The 17,856-nt window shown below is 46.1% G+C and overlaps 1 protein-coding gene across 20 annotated transcripts in view; it reads right to left on the reverse strand.

Moving 5' to 3' along the window:
• Positions 1-17,856, reverse strand: part of PLCE1 (phospholipase C epsilon 1) — a 311,578-nt gene that overhangs the window by 80,327 nt on the left and 213,395 nt on the right. For 15 of the 20 annotated variants that reach the window (XR_016222119.1, XR_016222118.1, XR_016222117.1 and 12 more), the window contains exons 5-7: positions 15,468-15,726; positions 12,547-12,752; positions 1,178-1,853 (exon numbers count right to left, since the gene is read on the reverse strand). Coding sequence is in view for 16 of the 20 variants with exons in the window: in XM_051823420.3 (XP_051679380.3) it covers positions 1,178-1,853; positions 12,547-12,752; positions 15,468-15,726 (1,141 nt within the window). In the remaining 4 variants the exon portion in view is untranslated. The remainder of the gene's footprint in view (positions 1-1,177; positions 1,854-12,546; positions 12,753-15,467; positions 15,727-17,856) is intronic. The other 5 variants (XM_070057584.2, XM_051823417.3, XM_089314717.1 and 2 more) reach the window with 1 other exon arrangement.

Raw genomic sequence — 17,856 nt, forward strand, 5'->3', positions numbered from 1 at the left:
GGTTCCTGGATCCTGGCTCCTGATTGGCGCAGCTCCAGCTGTTGTGGCCATATCGGGAGTGAACCATCAGATGGAAGATCTTTCTCTGTATAACTCTGACTTTCAAATAAATAAATAAATCTTTTTAAAAAAATGTACTGCTACTAACTTCCTTGGGTAAAAAATGTTTTTAATTGTCAGAAACATGTTAGAACTGCATCTGTCATTTGAATAATAAAAGTCATAGTGCTATCTGTTCTGTGACACTAATAAAAAACATAATGTTTTCCCATGAAGATAGAGAAGTGTAACAAAAGCTGAATGCACTGACACAATTCACTTGACAATGCCATTTTAACTGTCACCTGGGGCAGCTTTCATGATGCAATTCCAAGCAAACCATACCCACGTCCCATGGCAAGCCTGCTACTCTGGCTATGCCCAAGTCTCTTCTCACCATCCCATTTAGCTCAGCCATGTCCTCCCCCTTAGCTGCAGTGGTAAAGCATCTGATAACCTAGCATTTATGAGAAACTCACTCAATTTTAGTAGCTGACTGTGAAAACCTGCCTGCTAATGGCTGCTGCTGCCAGGAACCTGGTAAGGCAGAATGCCATCTAAGAATTAGCCCATATTTGGAATGGTTTCTTTGACCCTTAAAAGTTCTACAAATATGCAGCAACATAAGTTAGCTACATCTCTCCAAGAGTCACATAGCATGTTAGGTGATAAATCAGGATTCAATTCCCAAAGGGAAATTTTCCAAGGCATCCATTAGTCATGAATTAATAATAAAACATTCCATATTACAATACTTCCAGCTGAAACCTCTAGTAAGTGAAAATATCTCTATTAACTGGTTTCTTTCCAGAGAACTACAATGACCACAGTCACTAATTTCACATGAAATAATAACAGGACCTACTATGGGCAGACACCATTCCTTGCACATCTGAATTCACACTGTGGTTTCACAGACATTCACTCAGTTAATTCTCACAGGTACCTTATAAACAGGTGTTACTATTTACCGTTTATAGACAGGGGGACAATGGCACCAAGAGCTTAAGTAAAAGCTGTCCAAAGTCACTCAGGGGGTAAGTGGCAGAGCTGGGACAGGAACCTGGTGGTTTCATTGCCATCTGTATGCACCCAAGAATCACACGACTGAGGAAAGAGAGAGGGCCACATCCCTTACCTGGTAGAGGCTGACATACTGTTTCCGCAGCCACTGCTGTCTTTGGTCGGGGAACTTCCTCATCTTTCTCACAGCTTTAGTGAGTTCCAACAATCCACTGAAGAGCATTTTAGCTGTGTGCTTTGGTGCCACAAAGTGCAATAATCTATTGTCTGTGGTCTGAAGCCCATAGAGCAGTGTCACACCGGTCTCAGACAGAAACATGCTACTCAGTTTGTTCTGAACACACACAGTGTGTATATCAATGCCAGGGTGTCCCATGTACACAGCCTTCACTGAAAACAGATCCAAGACCCCCTCCGCTAGGCCATTTAATCCAGCATTGCCCAGTAACGGGAATTTGCCAGGCTCGGTTGTGTTACTAAGCATACCAAGTTTTGCTTTAGTGCTGGCTGGGGAGGCAGTGGTGGGCTTTATCCAGGTCAAGGTGCTATTGTCAGGCTGAAGCTGGAGGAAGCAGCGGGCAGATAGGTGTGTGTCCTGGTCGTAGTGGATGACCGTGGCCCCCTGCAGCAGGAACTGGTGCACATCAGCTTGGATGGACAGCACATACCATGGGATGAGCTCTGTCCCATGATCAAAGGCCTTCTGCGACTCCTCAGATCCGTGCGAGTCACAGTCCTTGGGCTGCTCAAAGATATCATTTTCTGAATCCAGCAAATCTCCAATTATAAACCTGATAGGGACAGACAGAAATTGGGTCTTATAATCGGAAGTAAGAACAACCCAAAGCCTTTCACTGACACTGGGTTTCATTTTTTGTCCACTATGTATTATAATTACCATTCGGTTATAAAATGATAAACATGAGTAATTTTTCATAATCATGTCCTAAAACCTTATATCTATTGAGGTGTCTGACCATAGCTGTAAGAAAGGAACTACTAATGAGTTATTGTACTTTTATTGTTAGTAATAACCTTTATTATGTATTAGCTTTCCCTCTTGTATGTTAAATACTTTACATATATTTTTGCACTACTAAATTTGACCTACTTGTAAAGCTTTCTCTCCCCTCCCCCCCTTTTTCTTAATCTTCGTGGAAACAGATTCAGAAAGGGGAATTAATGTGCTAAAGGTTAGCCAGCCTATAAGAGGCCCAGCCACGCTGGGGTTGGGTCTGTGTGATTCTACAGCTTGGAATCTTTGTCACCAGGCTTATTTGACTTCCACTGAAATCATAAAAAAAAGTCATTACCTGAATACAATGGGGCTGGAAGAGGCAAAAAAAAAAAAAAAAAAATTAAATAGGCTGGCCTGAGAAGAAACCTCTGTTAAAAATAAAATACGACTGGTTCAAAGACTCTCATTGAGAAATATGGGCATGGTGGCCAGACACGCAACAATGGCTCTCCTTGATCTAACCTTAGATTTTCACTCCTTGTTTATTTTATTTATTTGTTTAATTTACTTATTTGAAAGGCAGAGCTACAGAGAGGCAGAGAGAGGTCGGTTGGTCTTCCATCTGCTGGTTCACTCCCCAAATGGCTGCAACGGCTGGAGCAGTGCCAATCCAAAGCCAGGAGCCAGGAGCCAGGAGCCTCCTCCAGGTCTTCCATGTAGGCGCAGGGCCCAAAGATCGAGACCATCCTCCACTACCCTTCCAGGCCACATTAGAGAGCTGGATTGGAAGTGGAGCAGCCAGGACTCAAACCGTTGCCCACATGGGATGCCAGCACTGCAGGCGGTGGCCCCACCTGCTATGCCACAGCACCGGCCCGCCCCTTCACTCCCTGTTTATATGTGGGCACACACAAGTGCAGATAGAAGACTTGTCTAACTGGAAAATTTGGGAAGTTCCCTTCCCTGGGTCAGGACTCTGGATTATCTGAGCCAAAGGGGTCTTGGGGGAGGCCAGGGACACCTTACTGCTTCCTTTTTGGACACTTTAGCAGGAACCTGCCCCAGAGAGATCCATTCTCTTCAAATTAATCTGCTGGACCACAAACAGCTCTAATGTGGTGGTGGATAAGGCTGTGAGGGAGCCAGTCCCAGGCTGGTCCAAACATCTCTGGGAATTATGCTATTATCAAAATATACTGGATAGTTTTCCCAATGTCTTGTGGCACTTGGGCAGCCAACTGCCTCTTGGTGAGGGATGGGCAGAAGCACTGGGCTTTCTGATGCTCCTGAGCCTAGGCTGTGGTCCCTGAGCAAGATCCCCATTCTCACCTCCAAGTAGTAGGTTCTTCTTTCTTGTCCCACATAACTGAATAGTCTTTTGAAAAAATATCTACAATACATTTTGAATTTAGCATCTCACAAAACTGATGGTTAGAAAATTCTTTTCAGAGCCCCATATCAGAAACAACCTAAACAACCAGCAACAATAAAATGTATACACAAACTCTGGTGTGTTCATATAGTGTAATTCTGTATAGCAATGAAAATGAGTAACCAACAGCCAACTACATGCAGCAACACAAATTTTAAGCAAGACACACAAGAACACATAGAATATGATGACATTTATACAAACATAAATTTCAAACCAGGCAAAACTACCCTATACTCTTTAGGAATGTAAATTAGCAGAAAAACTTTTAAGAACAGCAGGTTATCATAAAATATTTTCCTCTAGTGGGAAAGCTGATGATATAACTGTGAAGAGAAACAGGCTTATAAGTACTGGTGATGGTCTAACTCTGGGTGGTCATTACATAGGCAGTCGTATGATAGTTATTACCTTTTAATAAGCTTATTTTAAAACAATCTTAGATTTATAGAGACATCTCAAAGTACTTCATCCTGCACAGAGTTTTCCCTTTTATTTACATCATACTTTAGTGTGGTACATGGTTAGTGTTGTCAGAATTCAGAAATAAATATTGGTACATTACTAATTAAAGTCCACACTTTATACAGATTTCCTTAGTTTTTACCTCATGTCCTTTTCTCCCAGGATCCAACATCACATTTAATCATTGTGTCTCTTTTTTTTTTTTAAAGATTTATTCTTTATTTGAGAGACAGAAACAATCTTTCATCTGCTGGTTCACTCCCCAGATGGCCACAACAGCCAGTCGTCATTGTGTCTCTTTAGGTTCTCTTGAATATGATGGTTTTACAGGCTTCTCATATTTTTTGATGATCTTGACAGTTTTGAGGAGTATTGGTCATGTGTTTTTTGTAGAAGTTAACTTAAGTTCGAATTTTTTAGATTTTTTTCATAGTTAGATAGGAGTTAAGGGGCTTTGGGGAAGAAGGCCACAGGAGCAAAGTGCCTTTCTCTTCACATCACAGAGAAGGTACCCACTATCTTTCTTGAACTTGAACAGGAACCAGAATACATTATTTGTTTTTTGAACTTGGAAGGTACCCACTACTAACAAGACTTATCCCTGTTAGTATCAATCCTGATCAATTGGCTGAGCCAGCATTTGTCATGTTGCACTGTGATTTAAAACTCCTTTCCATACTGTACTTTGTGGAAGGAAGTCACCATGTGCAGCTCACACTGAATGGGGTGGCGAGTTACACTCCACTTCCCATTGCATGCAGTATTAATAAAGTCTTTGGAATTCTTTTGCCTGGAAGATTTGTCTTCCTCATTTGTTTCATTTGGTCATTTGTTTATCATTTACAGGTATTATTTACTTATCATTCTATGAAGTCATGACTATTTAATACTTTTGGTGGGTAATAATTTAATCCTACTTTACTCATGTTGTTGTTTTGGCTATGGGGCGCTCTTCCAGTGGGCTCTTGTGTTCCTTTCTCATACTCCGCCATTGTGGGGGTGTTCTGAGCACTTTCTTAGTTTCTGGCACAACATGCCCTTGGCTCGTTTTGTATATTTTCTGCCCTACTCCTGCAGTCAGCCATTTCTCCAAGAAATCTTGCTTCCTTTTATTGAAGAATGGTATTAAAAACAAATATCGAGGGGATAGTTGCAAATATAATTTGTGCGCTTTTCTTATTATTTCATAACAAAAAGTAAAAGAAAGATAATCACTTTGATTTATCTCTATCCATCTGAAATTTCCACCAGTAACAGTGAAAAATCAATACTTATGTCCTCTTACACAACTGCTTCCAACATGGAGTGTGAAGGTTCGGGATCTGCCCTTGGGATTCACCTTGGGTTTAGTAATCAGCTCCTGTTTAATGATCAACTCTACCACCTGTTTGCTGTGTGACCTCAACGAAATACTCAGCCTTTCTGTGTCTCCCTTGTCTGTTAAATGGCAAAAAGACAATGCTCATCTCACAGAAGTGAGAATCAAATACAATAACACTTGAGAGCAGTGTCTGGGTATGGTGGGAAGAATCAGCATGTTCCTAAGTTGTAATTATGAAATATATGAAGTTTGTATCCCTTAAATAAAAGGTTTCTGTGGGGAAACTAAAGAAGGCAGTGTCTGGCTTGGTCAAGGGCACTGCCATGATTCAATATAGAAAGTCCAGTTCCCATTCCTTCCACTGCTTCCCCACTTCCTCTTCTTGAGCCTAAATCACCTGGCTGCTCTCTAGAGGAGCTTTCTCCAGGGGCACCTGCAAGCTTCTCTCTGATCTTTTTTTTTTTTTTTTTTAAGATTTATTCATTTATTTGAGAGGCAGAGTTACAGACAGAGAGAGGGAGAGACAGAGAGAGAGGTCTTCCATCCGATGGTTCACTCCCCAGAGGGCTACAATGGCCAGAGCTGGGCCGATTTGAAGCCAGAAGCCAGGAGCTTCTTCCAGGTCTCCGACGTGGGTGCAGGGGCCCAAGCACTCAGGCCATCTTCCACTGCTTTCCCAGGCCATTAGGAGGGTGCTAGATGGGAAGTAGGACAGCTGGGACTCGAACCAGTGCCCATGGGATGCCAGCACTGCAGATGGAGGCTGAACCTACTACGCCATAATTACCGGCCCCCATTTCTACATTCTCTATGTCACATTTCTTTTTGTTATTTCTTTAAAGAGAAAACAGGACTTGATTGCTCTGCATCAATATCTATTAAAATATAACATGCTAATTTGGACAAAGAGCCTCTGATTTTACTTTAGCAAAAGGAATGGTGTTTCTCAAACTCCATTTAATCTACCATTCTGAGTGAAATCAAACATTTTTCAGCAAAAACAGGATCTTTGAAAAGTAATGTCTGGAAAGAAAAATTCTATGGCTTTCCTGCAGCCTGTTTTTGCCTCTCAGAGATGATGTAAACTGGAGAGAGGGGACCCTGTCTCCCCTGGCATCAGCTTTTATTTTGGAATGCACAAAGAAGTAAGGCCAGATGGCAATAATTCCATTAAAAAACATTCTTTTAGAGACTAATGTCCAAAATAAAATTGACAATTGTTTGTAATGAAGTAAGTTCATTTCAAGCAGGAAACTAGTGGTAGCTCTGTCTGTTAGATAATATAGGGCATTTTATGCAATTATGTGCCTGATTCTCTCAGGAGACAATTTTCTGTGAATTTATGAGAAGAAATAATGTGAAACACTAAACAGTTATTTAGGAATTAAATACCATTAAACAACATTAGCCCAACATCAAAAATGTAGTTTAGTGGTGAAGACATCACCTTGTCACACTTAGGTCGTGAGCCTGAGGGAGAGGACCAAGAAATGAAAATAGAAAGAGGGTTTCTATCCTACCCCCAAGGGGCTGCTGCAGCACCGTCAAAAACCACACACTGACACATGAACACTGATGTTCCCTGATGACAATCTCATATTAGGTGACAAGATGGGTATTTGTCAGCTTACTTAAATATTTTCTTTGCAAGGGTTCATTACCTTGTACAAATTTAATAAGATTACTTGAACATAAATCATCAAGTGATAAAATAAGGCTAAATTTAACTTTTTAAAAATATTTTTAATCTGCATGGCAGAGTTACAGAGAAAGAGGGAGAGGGAGAGAAGGAGGAAGAGAGGTGGAGAGAGGTGGAGGGAGGGGGAAGGAGGTGGAGGGAGGTGGAGAGAGGGGGAGGGAGGGGGTGGGAGGGAGAAGGAGGTGGAGAGGGGGAGGGAGGGAGAGAGGGAGAGCGAGCGAGCCAGGCTGAGCCAGGAGCTTCATCCAGGTCTCTCATGTGGGTGCAGGGACCTAGGCACTTGGGCCATCTCCCACTGTTCACTCAGGTACATTAGTGAGGAGTTGGATCAGAAGTGGAACACCCAGGACTCAAACCAGCCATCATGTGGCATGCATGACAGTTTAACCCACTGTACCACAACACCGGCCCCTAAATTTAATTTTAAGATGGAAGAAAATCTATACCTTTTCCAAAGCACTTGCTATCTCTTTTGCTTGTGATAAAATCTAGCATTTTTAAAGCTCTTCTCTGGAAAACGCTTTCTTTAATTAACCTAGCACCTTCCTCAACTATACATAGTCTCTCTAAGTTATAACTAGGTAATGCGTAGACATGGAGCTAGCCTTCCTGAATTTAAATGTTGGCCCTACTAGCTGATTAAAATGTGAATGTTGTTCTTTATTGCAGCTCAATTTGCAATAGCTAAGACATGGAATCAACTTAAATGCCTGTCAATGGAAGATTGGATAAAGAAACTATGGGCCAGCGCTGTGGCTCAATAGGCTAATCCTCTGCCTGCGGTGCCCGCACACTGGGTTCTAGTCCCAGTTGGGGCACCGGATACTGTCCTGGTTGCTCCTCTTCCAGTCCAGCTCTCTGCTGTGGCCCAGGAGTGCAGTGGACAATGGCCCAAGTGCTTGGGCCCTGCACCTGCATGGGAGACCAGGAGAAGCACCTGGCTCCTGGCCTTGGATTAGCGTGGTGTGCTGGCCGCAGTGCGCCAGCTGCAGCAGCCGCTGGGGGGTGAACCAACGGAAAAGGAAGACCTTTCTCTTTGTCTCTCTCTCTCACTGTCCACTCTGCCTGTCAAAAAAAAAAAAAAAAAAAAAAACTATGGGATATTTACTCTATGGAATACTACACACAGTTAAAAAATATTAAATCTGGTCATTTGCAACTAAATGGATGAATCTGGAAAACATCATACTTAGTGAAATAAGCCAGACCCAAAGGGACAAATATTATATGTTCTCCCTGATCTGTGATAACTAACAGAGCACCTAAAAAGTAACCTGTAGAAGTGAAACTGACACTACAAGAAGCAATTACTTGAACAGCCCTTGTCTTGACTGTTGAGGAATAGTTTATTATTTCATTTTCTTATTTATTCTTTTTTTCCTACTTAATACCATATGTTGAACTCTTTCCTTAACATAGAATTAATCATATGTGTATGAAGTCAATTGAAAATAGATCCCAATTAAAAATAAGAGTGGGGATGAGAGAGGGAGGAGCTGTACAGTTTGGCACACATTCCCACAGACTTACCCCCTAAGGATGAAACTAAAAACTTGCTATGGGACTCCAATTCCCATTAAGCTGGGTGGTTTTAATCCCATCTTATGTGATAAAGTGATCTTATAAAGTGTGGAACTGATCATATAAATAGGATTAAATGTCAAAGGGATCACATAAATAAGACCAAGTGTCTAGTAATAACAATAGATAGAATTAAAAAAAAGAGAAAGGTCCAACATGGGAAGCAGTCCACACAGCAGACTCATAGAATGATAAATGCCTTAAACAGTACTCTGACCTCAGAATCAGCCCCTAAGGCATTCAGATCTGGCTGAAAATCCCATGAGAGCATTTCAGGCATGGAAAGCCAAGACATAGTGGCAAAAACTGTTCTGCATGAAGGATCTCTGTGAGTGAGACCCCAGTGGAAAGAAGGAGCCATCAAAGAAGGATGTATTCTTCTCTGAAGGGAGGAGAGAACTTCCATTTTGCATATAGCCCTGTCTAAATACTGATGGAGTTTGTATATAAAGTCAATTAAAAATGAATATTAATGAAAAATGGAATGGGAGAGGGAGTAGGAGGTGGGATAGGAGTGGGGGTGGGAAGGCAGGAGTGGGGGAAAGAATCACTATATTCCTAAAAGCTGTATATATGAAATTTGTATTCATTAAATAAAAACCTAAAAATAAAAAAATGTAAATGATGTAAGCATTAAATTAATTAATACATGTAAAGTATTTAGGACACTCTTTGCTTAAAAGTAGGTTCTCAATAAGTATTAGCATGTTAAATATTTCTAATATTCTCTACATATTTTAACATTCCTAATTTCCATTTTCTAGCAATGGCACTGCATGACACTCTTAAATCTCCCTGACTTAAAAATATTCACATAGGCATAGCTTATTTATTTTTCATGATGATACATACAAAAGCTATTGTTTGTATCTCAGCTGCTCCACTTCTGATCCAGCTCCCTGCTAATGCTCCTGGGAAAGGCAGTGGAAGATGGCACAAGTGTTTGGGCTCCTGCCCCTCCTACGTGGGACACCCAGATGGTGTTCTTAGCTGATGGCTTCAGACTGGCTCAGCCCTGGTCATTGCTGCCATTTGGAGAGTGAACCAACTAATTGAAGATCTTTTTCTTTCTCTCTGTAACTCTTTCAAATAAATAAATACACCCTTTTCTTAAAAAAAAAGAAATATAATTGGAAAGTTTTAAGATGATGCCACTGTACGGGAACTAGACATATAAAGAAGTCGAGGGTTAGCCCCTGTCCAGTGGAAAAGCAATGCCTTAAACATCGCTGGATAAAGGATCCTGCCCTGTGGCTGACCACAGCCAGGCCCAGGCCCAGCTTTGCTGCTTACTGCATCGGCAAGGACTTCAGCTGTCTGGGCCCCACTTGTTGGTCAGTGCAGAAGTTCAGCAAGCCCATCTTTAGGTCCCATTGATATCCTGAGAGTCCTCAACCCATTCCTTTCCTGCCAAAGTCTTTCCCTTTTCAGAACGGCTTTCCCAGGGCTTCTGTAAGGGCACTGAGTGGGTGTTCTGGCAGGAGTAGCTGAGAGGTTTGAAGAATCTGAGTGCCCTGGAGGACCAGGAGATGCCCCTTCTCTCCTGGCTGTCATCTTCACAGGCTGGTACTTGCCGAGAGCGGGGGCTGGAGGCTGTTGTTCAGAGAGTCATTTCAGCACAGCAACAAAGCACACTTCCTCTGCGCTTCAGGATCTGCGGTTCCTTTAGCCACGCCCTGCCCCCCACATTGGACACGTTAATGCCAGGATCTGAACCAGCGATGGATTCCCCAGTCCTGGGGGATGGTCACGGAAGCAGTGCTCGCTGTCCTGGTTTAAGTGAACCCTGGTAAATACCCCTAACCTTGACCTTGTGTGTTTTCTTTCAGAGTAGCAGTCACCTGGAGGTAAGGAAACTGTGACTGGTACTCAGGTGCAGAGGCTTCAAAGTGAGGATTTCAATAGGACTTCAAAGGCTTTGTGAAATAAATATTTGCATTTTTGTATTTTTTCCTCCTGCCTAGGAGTACTTACAGTATGGTCTGAAAAGAATGCATTGGAAGAGAATGTTCTCTAGGATGCAGATGATAAAATGAGGACCAGGGACTGCGCAGAATATTGGGGGAACATAAATTCCTGGGAGGTGATGGAACGATGCAAGAAACTGATCACTTGAAGAAACCCCTGGGGAGGGGAAAGCTCAGAGTTTACATATCTGAGGCTCCAGCCAAGCCAGCCTTCCTGAGGGTAAAGCAGACACACACACAGTCTCCAATGAAGACTGCGATTTTTAAAAGAAGCCCTATGAAATTCAGTACTTTATCTATTTAGTGATGACGTTTCCTTCACAGATTTAAGGAGATGTCAGCCAGATGTCACTCTGAGAAAAAGGCTGGCTTCTCCCAAACCTCTGGCTACTTTTCCTTACAAATGCTGGGAAACTGGCAATGAACTGCAGTCCAATGTCTCCCCCCCCCCTTTTTTTAAGATTTATTTATTTGAAATACAGAGTGATGAGAGAAAAAAACAGAGACAGAGAGAGAAATAGAGAGATATCTCTTTCATATGCTGGTTCACTCCCCAAATGGCCCAATAGCTGGTTCTGGACCAGGCTTGCACAGGGAGCCAGGTTCTCAATCTGGGTTTCCAGGTGGGTGGCAGGGCCCCGACTCCCTGAGCCATCAGTACCGCCCTCAGGAGTGAGCAGCAGCAGGAAGCTAACACTGGAAGCAGAGCCAGGGCTCCAAACTGGGATGTGGGCACCATGGGAGGCGTCTGAACGCTGTGCCGAACATCTGCCCCCTAAGGAAGTTACTTTCCAGAAATACTGCTGTCCGTCCCGAAGCAAAACAGCCATGCCTTACAAACACCCAGACTCCAAGACAACCACCCAACCACGATGCGGGACCCACGAGCACGACCACAAATACAACCTCTCAACACAAAGTCAGAAAAACCAGAGGACCTGACGGCTGTGAGGGGCTTCACAGGATTCTCTCCCCCGGGCCGAGCTCTGCCCCTTGAAGTTAGGCTTGGCCATGAGTAACAGACACCGGAGAGATGCGAGGGCGCCTCAGCCCCACTGACGTCTACGCCTTGCCTTTGGTGGGGGTGAGCATGACTGGCTGCTAAACAGCAACTGGAACAAGTGGGCAACTTCCCAGCTTCCAGGGGCTGAGGGGAGTGGCGGGAAAATGCCTCACAGGACACTGCTTCATAAAGCGAGGTCTTCGAACCCTGACTTAGTCACCCAGAGCCTGGGTAACTGCTCAATACTGATTTCTGGGCGTCACCTGTTCTATCACATCTGTCTATTTGACTTAAAAATATTCTAATACCCACCATGGTACCCCACCTGAAAATTAATGAAAAAATTACAGGAATGGTGAAAGAAATAAAAAATCATGGTTCTAATCTTGAAATTTAACTTGTTGAATTTTTAGAAATGGCAAGAGAAATAGCCCTAGAAATTTTTTTACAAAGAAATGAGATGACAAGAAGTTAAATTATGAGCAATAATTTTAGAACAAAGCAGTGAAATGAGAAAGGTAAATTCTAATTTGGAATTGGTAAAGTTTCAAGATAAAGAAGCATGACTTTGTGATAAAAAGGGGTGGATTTTATCAAGTGTCTTTGTGAAACTAAACTGAGGTAGGGCAGAGACTAACCAGCAGGAAAAAAAGAAGCAAATGAGCATTCTCTCTTTTAAAGTTTTTTTTTTAAATTATTTATTTGCGAGGCAGAGGGAAAGGAAGAGGGAGAGGGAGAGAGTGAGAGCGAGAGTGACAACAGTGACAGACACTGTTGAGAGACCACCTGTCCTCTGGTTCACGCCCCAAATGCTCACAACATCCAGGACTGCAGCAGCGGATGAAGCCAGAAGCTGGACACTAAATCCCGCCTCCCGTGTGAGTGGCAGGGACCCAACCCTTGAGCTACCACTGCCACCTTCCAGGATCTGCACTGGCAGGGATCTGGAGGCAGGAGTAGAGCTGGAAATTGAACCCAGGTGTGAGTGTCCCAGCTGCTGACCTAAGTGCCAGGCCCAGTGCCCATCCCATCCCCTGTTTAGAATGTCTGAAACTTACTGCCACCTGGCTTTGTCCTTCAAGGAATTTTTCCTGGAGCCACCGCCTTCACTGGGGCTGTCCTCCTCTTCTGTCTCCAGACTCCGACTGCAGCTTCTGATGACCTGGAAGATGCTGTTGACCGTGGACTCCTTCTCCGAATTCTTTAAGCCATTCTGTCCCACGCGTTGTAAGAAATTATCTTGGCCACTGTAGTCGGCTACAAACTAGAGAAACACATGGATAAGTCGCCGTTGCAACTTAGGCCGATACGTCTGAATAACCCACTTGGCTGGGGAAAGGAAACCATAATAGTAATAAATAATGGCATGTGTGCCTATTTTATTGGAAAGAAAACAAGAACCTCCAGGAAAAACATTTTTTCATTTCACCACGTGGAATAGCAAAACTTACTCTCACTTCTACTCAGACAGTTTTAGTCACCCTAGGAATCAACACTCCGCTTCGGCTTTAAAACACAGAAAGCAATATTATTGCAGGGCTCCCTGGGGAGAAGATTAGCCACTTTACAGAGGAAGGGCAGGGATATTTTGTCCTTGTAGTGAGAACTGAGGAAAACCATGACAAAAGCGTCCCACTCACTGGAACCACATAGAATCACGGAGTACCCAGGAAAGCCCTGGGCAAAGGTGCTTTTAGCTGTACGGAGCCCATGTCTACAGTAATACGGCAGCTTACTGGGGGCTTTTCAAGCTGTCACTGATCTGGAAGTGTCTCCCAGGGGAGGGGAGAGCTGCTGCCCAGCCAGGAGGTGAGGGAGTCCCTCTGCCCAGGACCAGAGGGGCTGGGGCGGGGGCAGCGTGGGGGGCCTGCTTGAGGCCTGCTCCCTTTTCCTTCCTTTGCATCCCAGCTGCTAAATCAGGTGAGCCAGGGGTGGGGCGTGAACCTGCCAGCGGGTCTCAGGTCTTCTGATACCAGGGATGCCTGTGTTCCCAGAGAGGTGGGTGTTTGAGGAGAGTCCTCCCACGCTCACGGAGAAGAGGGATGGGGGGGGGAGGAAGAGGGGGAGAGAGAGAGGTGGGTAGCGAGTGCACCAGAGAGAGAATGACCCTAGGTGTGTGTTTGGGATTTCTGGGAATGGGATTTCTCTATTTCAGTCCCTTCTTTCATTTAAAAAATGATTTATTTATTTATTTGAAAGAGTTACAGAAAAAGGAAGAAGAGGAGAGAGAGGTGGGAGGGGAGGGGGAGGGGGAGGGGGAGAGGGGGAAGAGGGAAGGGAGAGGGAGGGGGAGGGGGGAGGGGGAGAGGGGGAAGAGGGAAGGGAGAGGGAGGGGGAGGGGGAGGGGGAGAGGGGGAAGAGGGAGGGGAGATGGAGGGGGGAGGGAGGGGGAGAGGGGGAAGAGGGAGAGGGGGAAGAGGGAGAGGGGGGAGAGGGGGAGGGGGGAGAGGGAGAGGGAGGGCAAGAGGGAGAGATCTTCCATCTGCTGGTTCACTTCCCAAATGGCCACAACAGCCAGGCCTAAGCCAGGCCAAAGCCAGAAGCCAAGAGCCAGGGGCTTCATCTGAGTCTCCCACCTGGTGGCTGCTTTCCCAGGCACATGAGCAGGGAGCTGGATCAGAAGTGGAGCAGCCAGGTCTCTAGCCGGCACCCATATGGGATGCCAGTGTTGCAGGCTGTGGCTTAACCTGCTGCACCACAATGCTGGCCCCTCCTTCTTTTATTTTTAAATACCTCAGGGAGGTTTCCTGATTTTTTTTCCCTCTAGTTTCTCAGTGCCCCTTCTCTCCAATGCCCAATGCCCTGAGTCAAAGCTCACACCATCCCTTCCACTCTGGAAGTCCGGAACAAGGGGCACTGAGCCCAGGAGTGCCGAGGCAGCTGGGACCAGGAGCCTGGAGCTCGTCTTAAGATGAGGCCCCACATTCCCCAGCACCTTCCCACAAAGGATGGAAGGAAGGCAGCATCGACTTATTCCTTCTCCCACTGGTTTGGAAAAGCAAAACTCTCACCTGACTTTCTCTAGCCCCTGCATCTAGATATTCCCACTCAAAAAGAAAACCTGTCTACCTTAAAACCCAAATCAGAAACCAACACCTTTTCCCACTTGTGCTTACACACTGTCACATTAAACTAACTGAACAATAGGGAGTCCCTGACAACACTCTTTGGCATTCTTTTCCACAGGGCACTCAAGGACATATCTGCTACTCAGAAACAACATAACTACTATTAACCTCAGGCTCCATACAGGCAAGCGGGGGTTGGTTGTAGTGCTGTGGTGCAGCCGGTCAAGCCACTGCCTGTGACACCAGCATCCTTTGGGCCATTATCTGCTGAACTCCCAGGGACATCAGCATGGAGCCAAACCCAAAGCAGAGCAGCTGGGACTAAAATCGGTGCTCCAACACGAGATGCTGGCATCGCAGGTGGTGGCCTAACCTGCGGCACTACAGTGATACCTGTGCACCCAGATGACACAGAGAGGTGGGAGTTTTAGGAGAGTCTTCCTACTCCCACTTTCCCATCGTACCAGTGTGTGTGTGTGTGTGTGTGTGTGTGTGTATGAGAGAGAGAGAGACAGAGAGAGAATGGCAAGTTCAAGGATTCAAGTCTCGGTCACTCCATTCAAGCCCCCTGCTAATGTATAATGGCCAAAGGACCCCTGCTAACCCATGTGGGAGACCCGAGTGGAGTTCCAGGTTCCTGCTTCAGCCTGGCCCAGCCCCAGCCATTGAGATCATTTAGGGAGTGAACCAGCAGATGGAAGCTCTCCCACCCCCGCCCTCTTTCCTGTCCTACCTCTCTCTCTCTCTCCCTCTCCCTCGCTGTCACTCTTCCTTTCAAATAAATAATCTCAAAAACAAAATAACTCCAGGCACGAGATCTCTTCCTGCTTTAAGTGGTACAGACACAGCCTGATGAGGCAGGTGGCCACGGCGGCGAGGCTTCACCTCGTGACGACCGAGCGCGGCCTCACCTCTAAAGTCTCCTCCTGGGAATTGTAGCGTGGGCAAAGCTTCATGAGGCCGGAAGCTCCGTCGAGGACCTCACAGAGCTCCTTCAGGAACACACCGCAGAAGGGCACCACCCTGCAGCCGGGGATATGCAGAGCTCGCGTCACCGCCTTCCGGTACTCCCGCGAGGACTCGTGCAGGGCCATGGCGTCCTTTAGGCTTCTCATGGTGTCCATGTCGGACTGCTCCATGAACTGCCACATTTTCAAAACTTTTCTCGACCTGTTGCAAATCAGTGACATGTTTTAGACCAAAGGGAGACTAATTTGGCTTTGGGCAAACAGCCGAAATTCCATACCAATTCATTCTCTTTACCTTCTAAATGTTCCTTCCTTGTTAACATTTATTGAGGACTCCCACCTATGTCTCATTTCCAAAAGGCTAGGAACATTGCTTTTGTGAGTTGAAGCACAGAATTAAATCAGACAAACAAAAATGGTCATATGGGATGGGATAATTGTGGGAGCGAGGCACTGAGTGTAGGTTTGAACTCCTCTGGAAACCATGGGCAAAAGAGAAGCATGGTGGGCGGCGTGTTTGCACAAATATTGACGGAGGCCTGCACGCAGAAAGCCTGCTCACTCACCCTTCTCAATCGTTGTAAACATTACCCTTGGATTAAGCCAGTGATACACACGGAATCTGTTACTCTGGCCTCTTTGGTAGAATCACTTTTTACAGAATTAGGCTTTGGCATTGAGTTCCATCCCACTTTGCCTAACAGGATGTGAAGTGAGACTTCTCTTGCTTTGAATTGCTGCTGAGAACAAACAGGTGACACTGTACCCGGCCTTCAAAAGAGCCGTCAGGTTGTCCCGGGTGATTCCCAAACTGCCCAGCTGTGGGGAGCAACTCGGACTAGACTGTTACTGGAATTAAGACTTATTCTATGCATCTGCTCTCCCACAATATGGCGCTGGGAGAGGAGGAAACAGCTTCTACACAGCTGCCTCCAGTTCAACCAATAAACTGTAGGACCTGCTCCTGATTGGAGGAGAGCAGCGTACTCAGCGTGTGGGTAGCAGAGTTGGGATTGGTGGAAGAGGACTATAAAGGAGGAGAGAGACAACATGCACCAGGAACATCTAAGGGGAACATCTATCTGAAGGAACACCTGTGCAGCCCCCGAGAGAGCTGGCCGGCGGTGTGCCGCTCCCCTGCGGAAGTGGGGAAAGTGGCAGGGGAACCGCCCTTCCACGGAGGTGGAAGGGACGGCAGCCAACCCGGGAAGAACCAGCAGCAAACCCGGGGAGGGCCGAGCAGACAAAAGAACAGCGCAGGGTCCTGTGTCGTTCCTCTGTGAAGAGGGGGAGCGACATAATGGTGCCGTGACTCGGATAGGAAGCCTAGGCAGGGTTTAGTGTCGTTCCTCCACGAAGAGGGGGAGCGACACCCAGCCTCAGCGCCCTCTCACCCCCCGTGGCCCCCACTCAGCAGTGAAGCAGGAAGGCAGGGAAGGTTTCCAGGGAGAGGGCTGCAGGAGGAAAATTGCTCCAAGATCGGGGCTTCAAGTGAACTCCACAGAGACACTGACCCGTGTCCTGGGCAGTTTGTGGATCGCACAGCCTGGCGGGTGACTCTGGCCTAGAGACGGAAGGCTGGCTGCAGCCCCCCGGCAGTACAGGGAGGGAGAAGTGTCCAGTGGACACTCCTGCATTTGCAGAGTTGGGAGGCAACGTGCTAAGCGCCCTCTGTGAGTCAGCAGTGGACGCTGGGAGGAGGCTGGCCCAGAGCTACCTTGAAAGGTCTGCCTGCCGAGGTGACTACAGTGGAAAGAGCCCGTGAGGGCGGGGCCTCCACAGTGAGAGCCTAGGGGTGGGGAGCGTGCACTGCATGTTGCCAGGCTGTGGGGGAGGTCCCTATAAGACGGGGTTTGGGGGGCGTCAGAAGGAATAACCAGGAAGAAACCCTAAAATCACCCCATGCTGCTCTCTGGGAGGGCACCAAAGATGGCTCTCCCCGGCCCCAGGCAAGGAAGATGCTTCGCTTGCTCCATTCATTTCCCTTCCCCTCTGCTCTCCTGTTCATGTTTTCTGCAGGGACGGGGAGCTGGTAGGAAGAGAATGAAAACAGATAATCCACATCTTCCCACCTGAGACTAGTTAAGCTGTGAACGGTGGGGAAGGGAGGAAGCTACAACGTGAATGAGACTGAGATTCTGATTCAGATCGGACTGGTTTAAAAAGCCATTACACAATACAGAGGCATCCAAAAGACATAAAGGAGTACAAGACAAACACCACACGCCGGCCTCTCAGTTACAGCGTGGCTGAGGCCGCAGGAGATTGCACACTGAGCGCCTGCTTCTCGCCCCTCCTCAGAGGGACCATGACTTGAACTCCGCTGCTCTCT

Source organism: Oryctolagus cuniculus, chromosome 15 (assembly GCF_051225735.1).
Source record: "Oryctolagus cuniculus isolate XC-2025 breed Fujian yellow rabbit chromosome 15, ASM5122573v1, whole genome shotgun sequence".
Lineage (NCBI taxonomy): Eukaryota > Metazoa > Chordata > Mammalia > Lagomorpha > Leporidae > Oryctolagus > Oryctolagus cuniculus.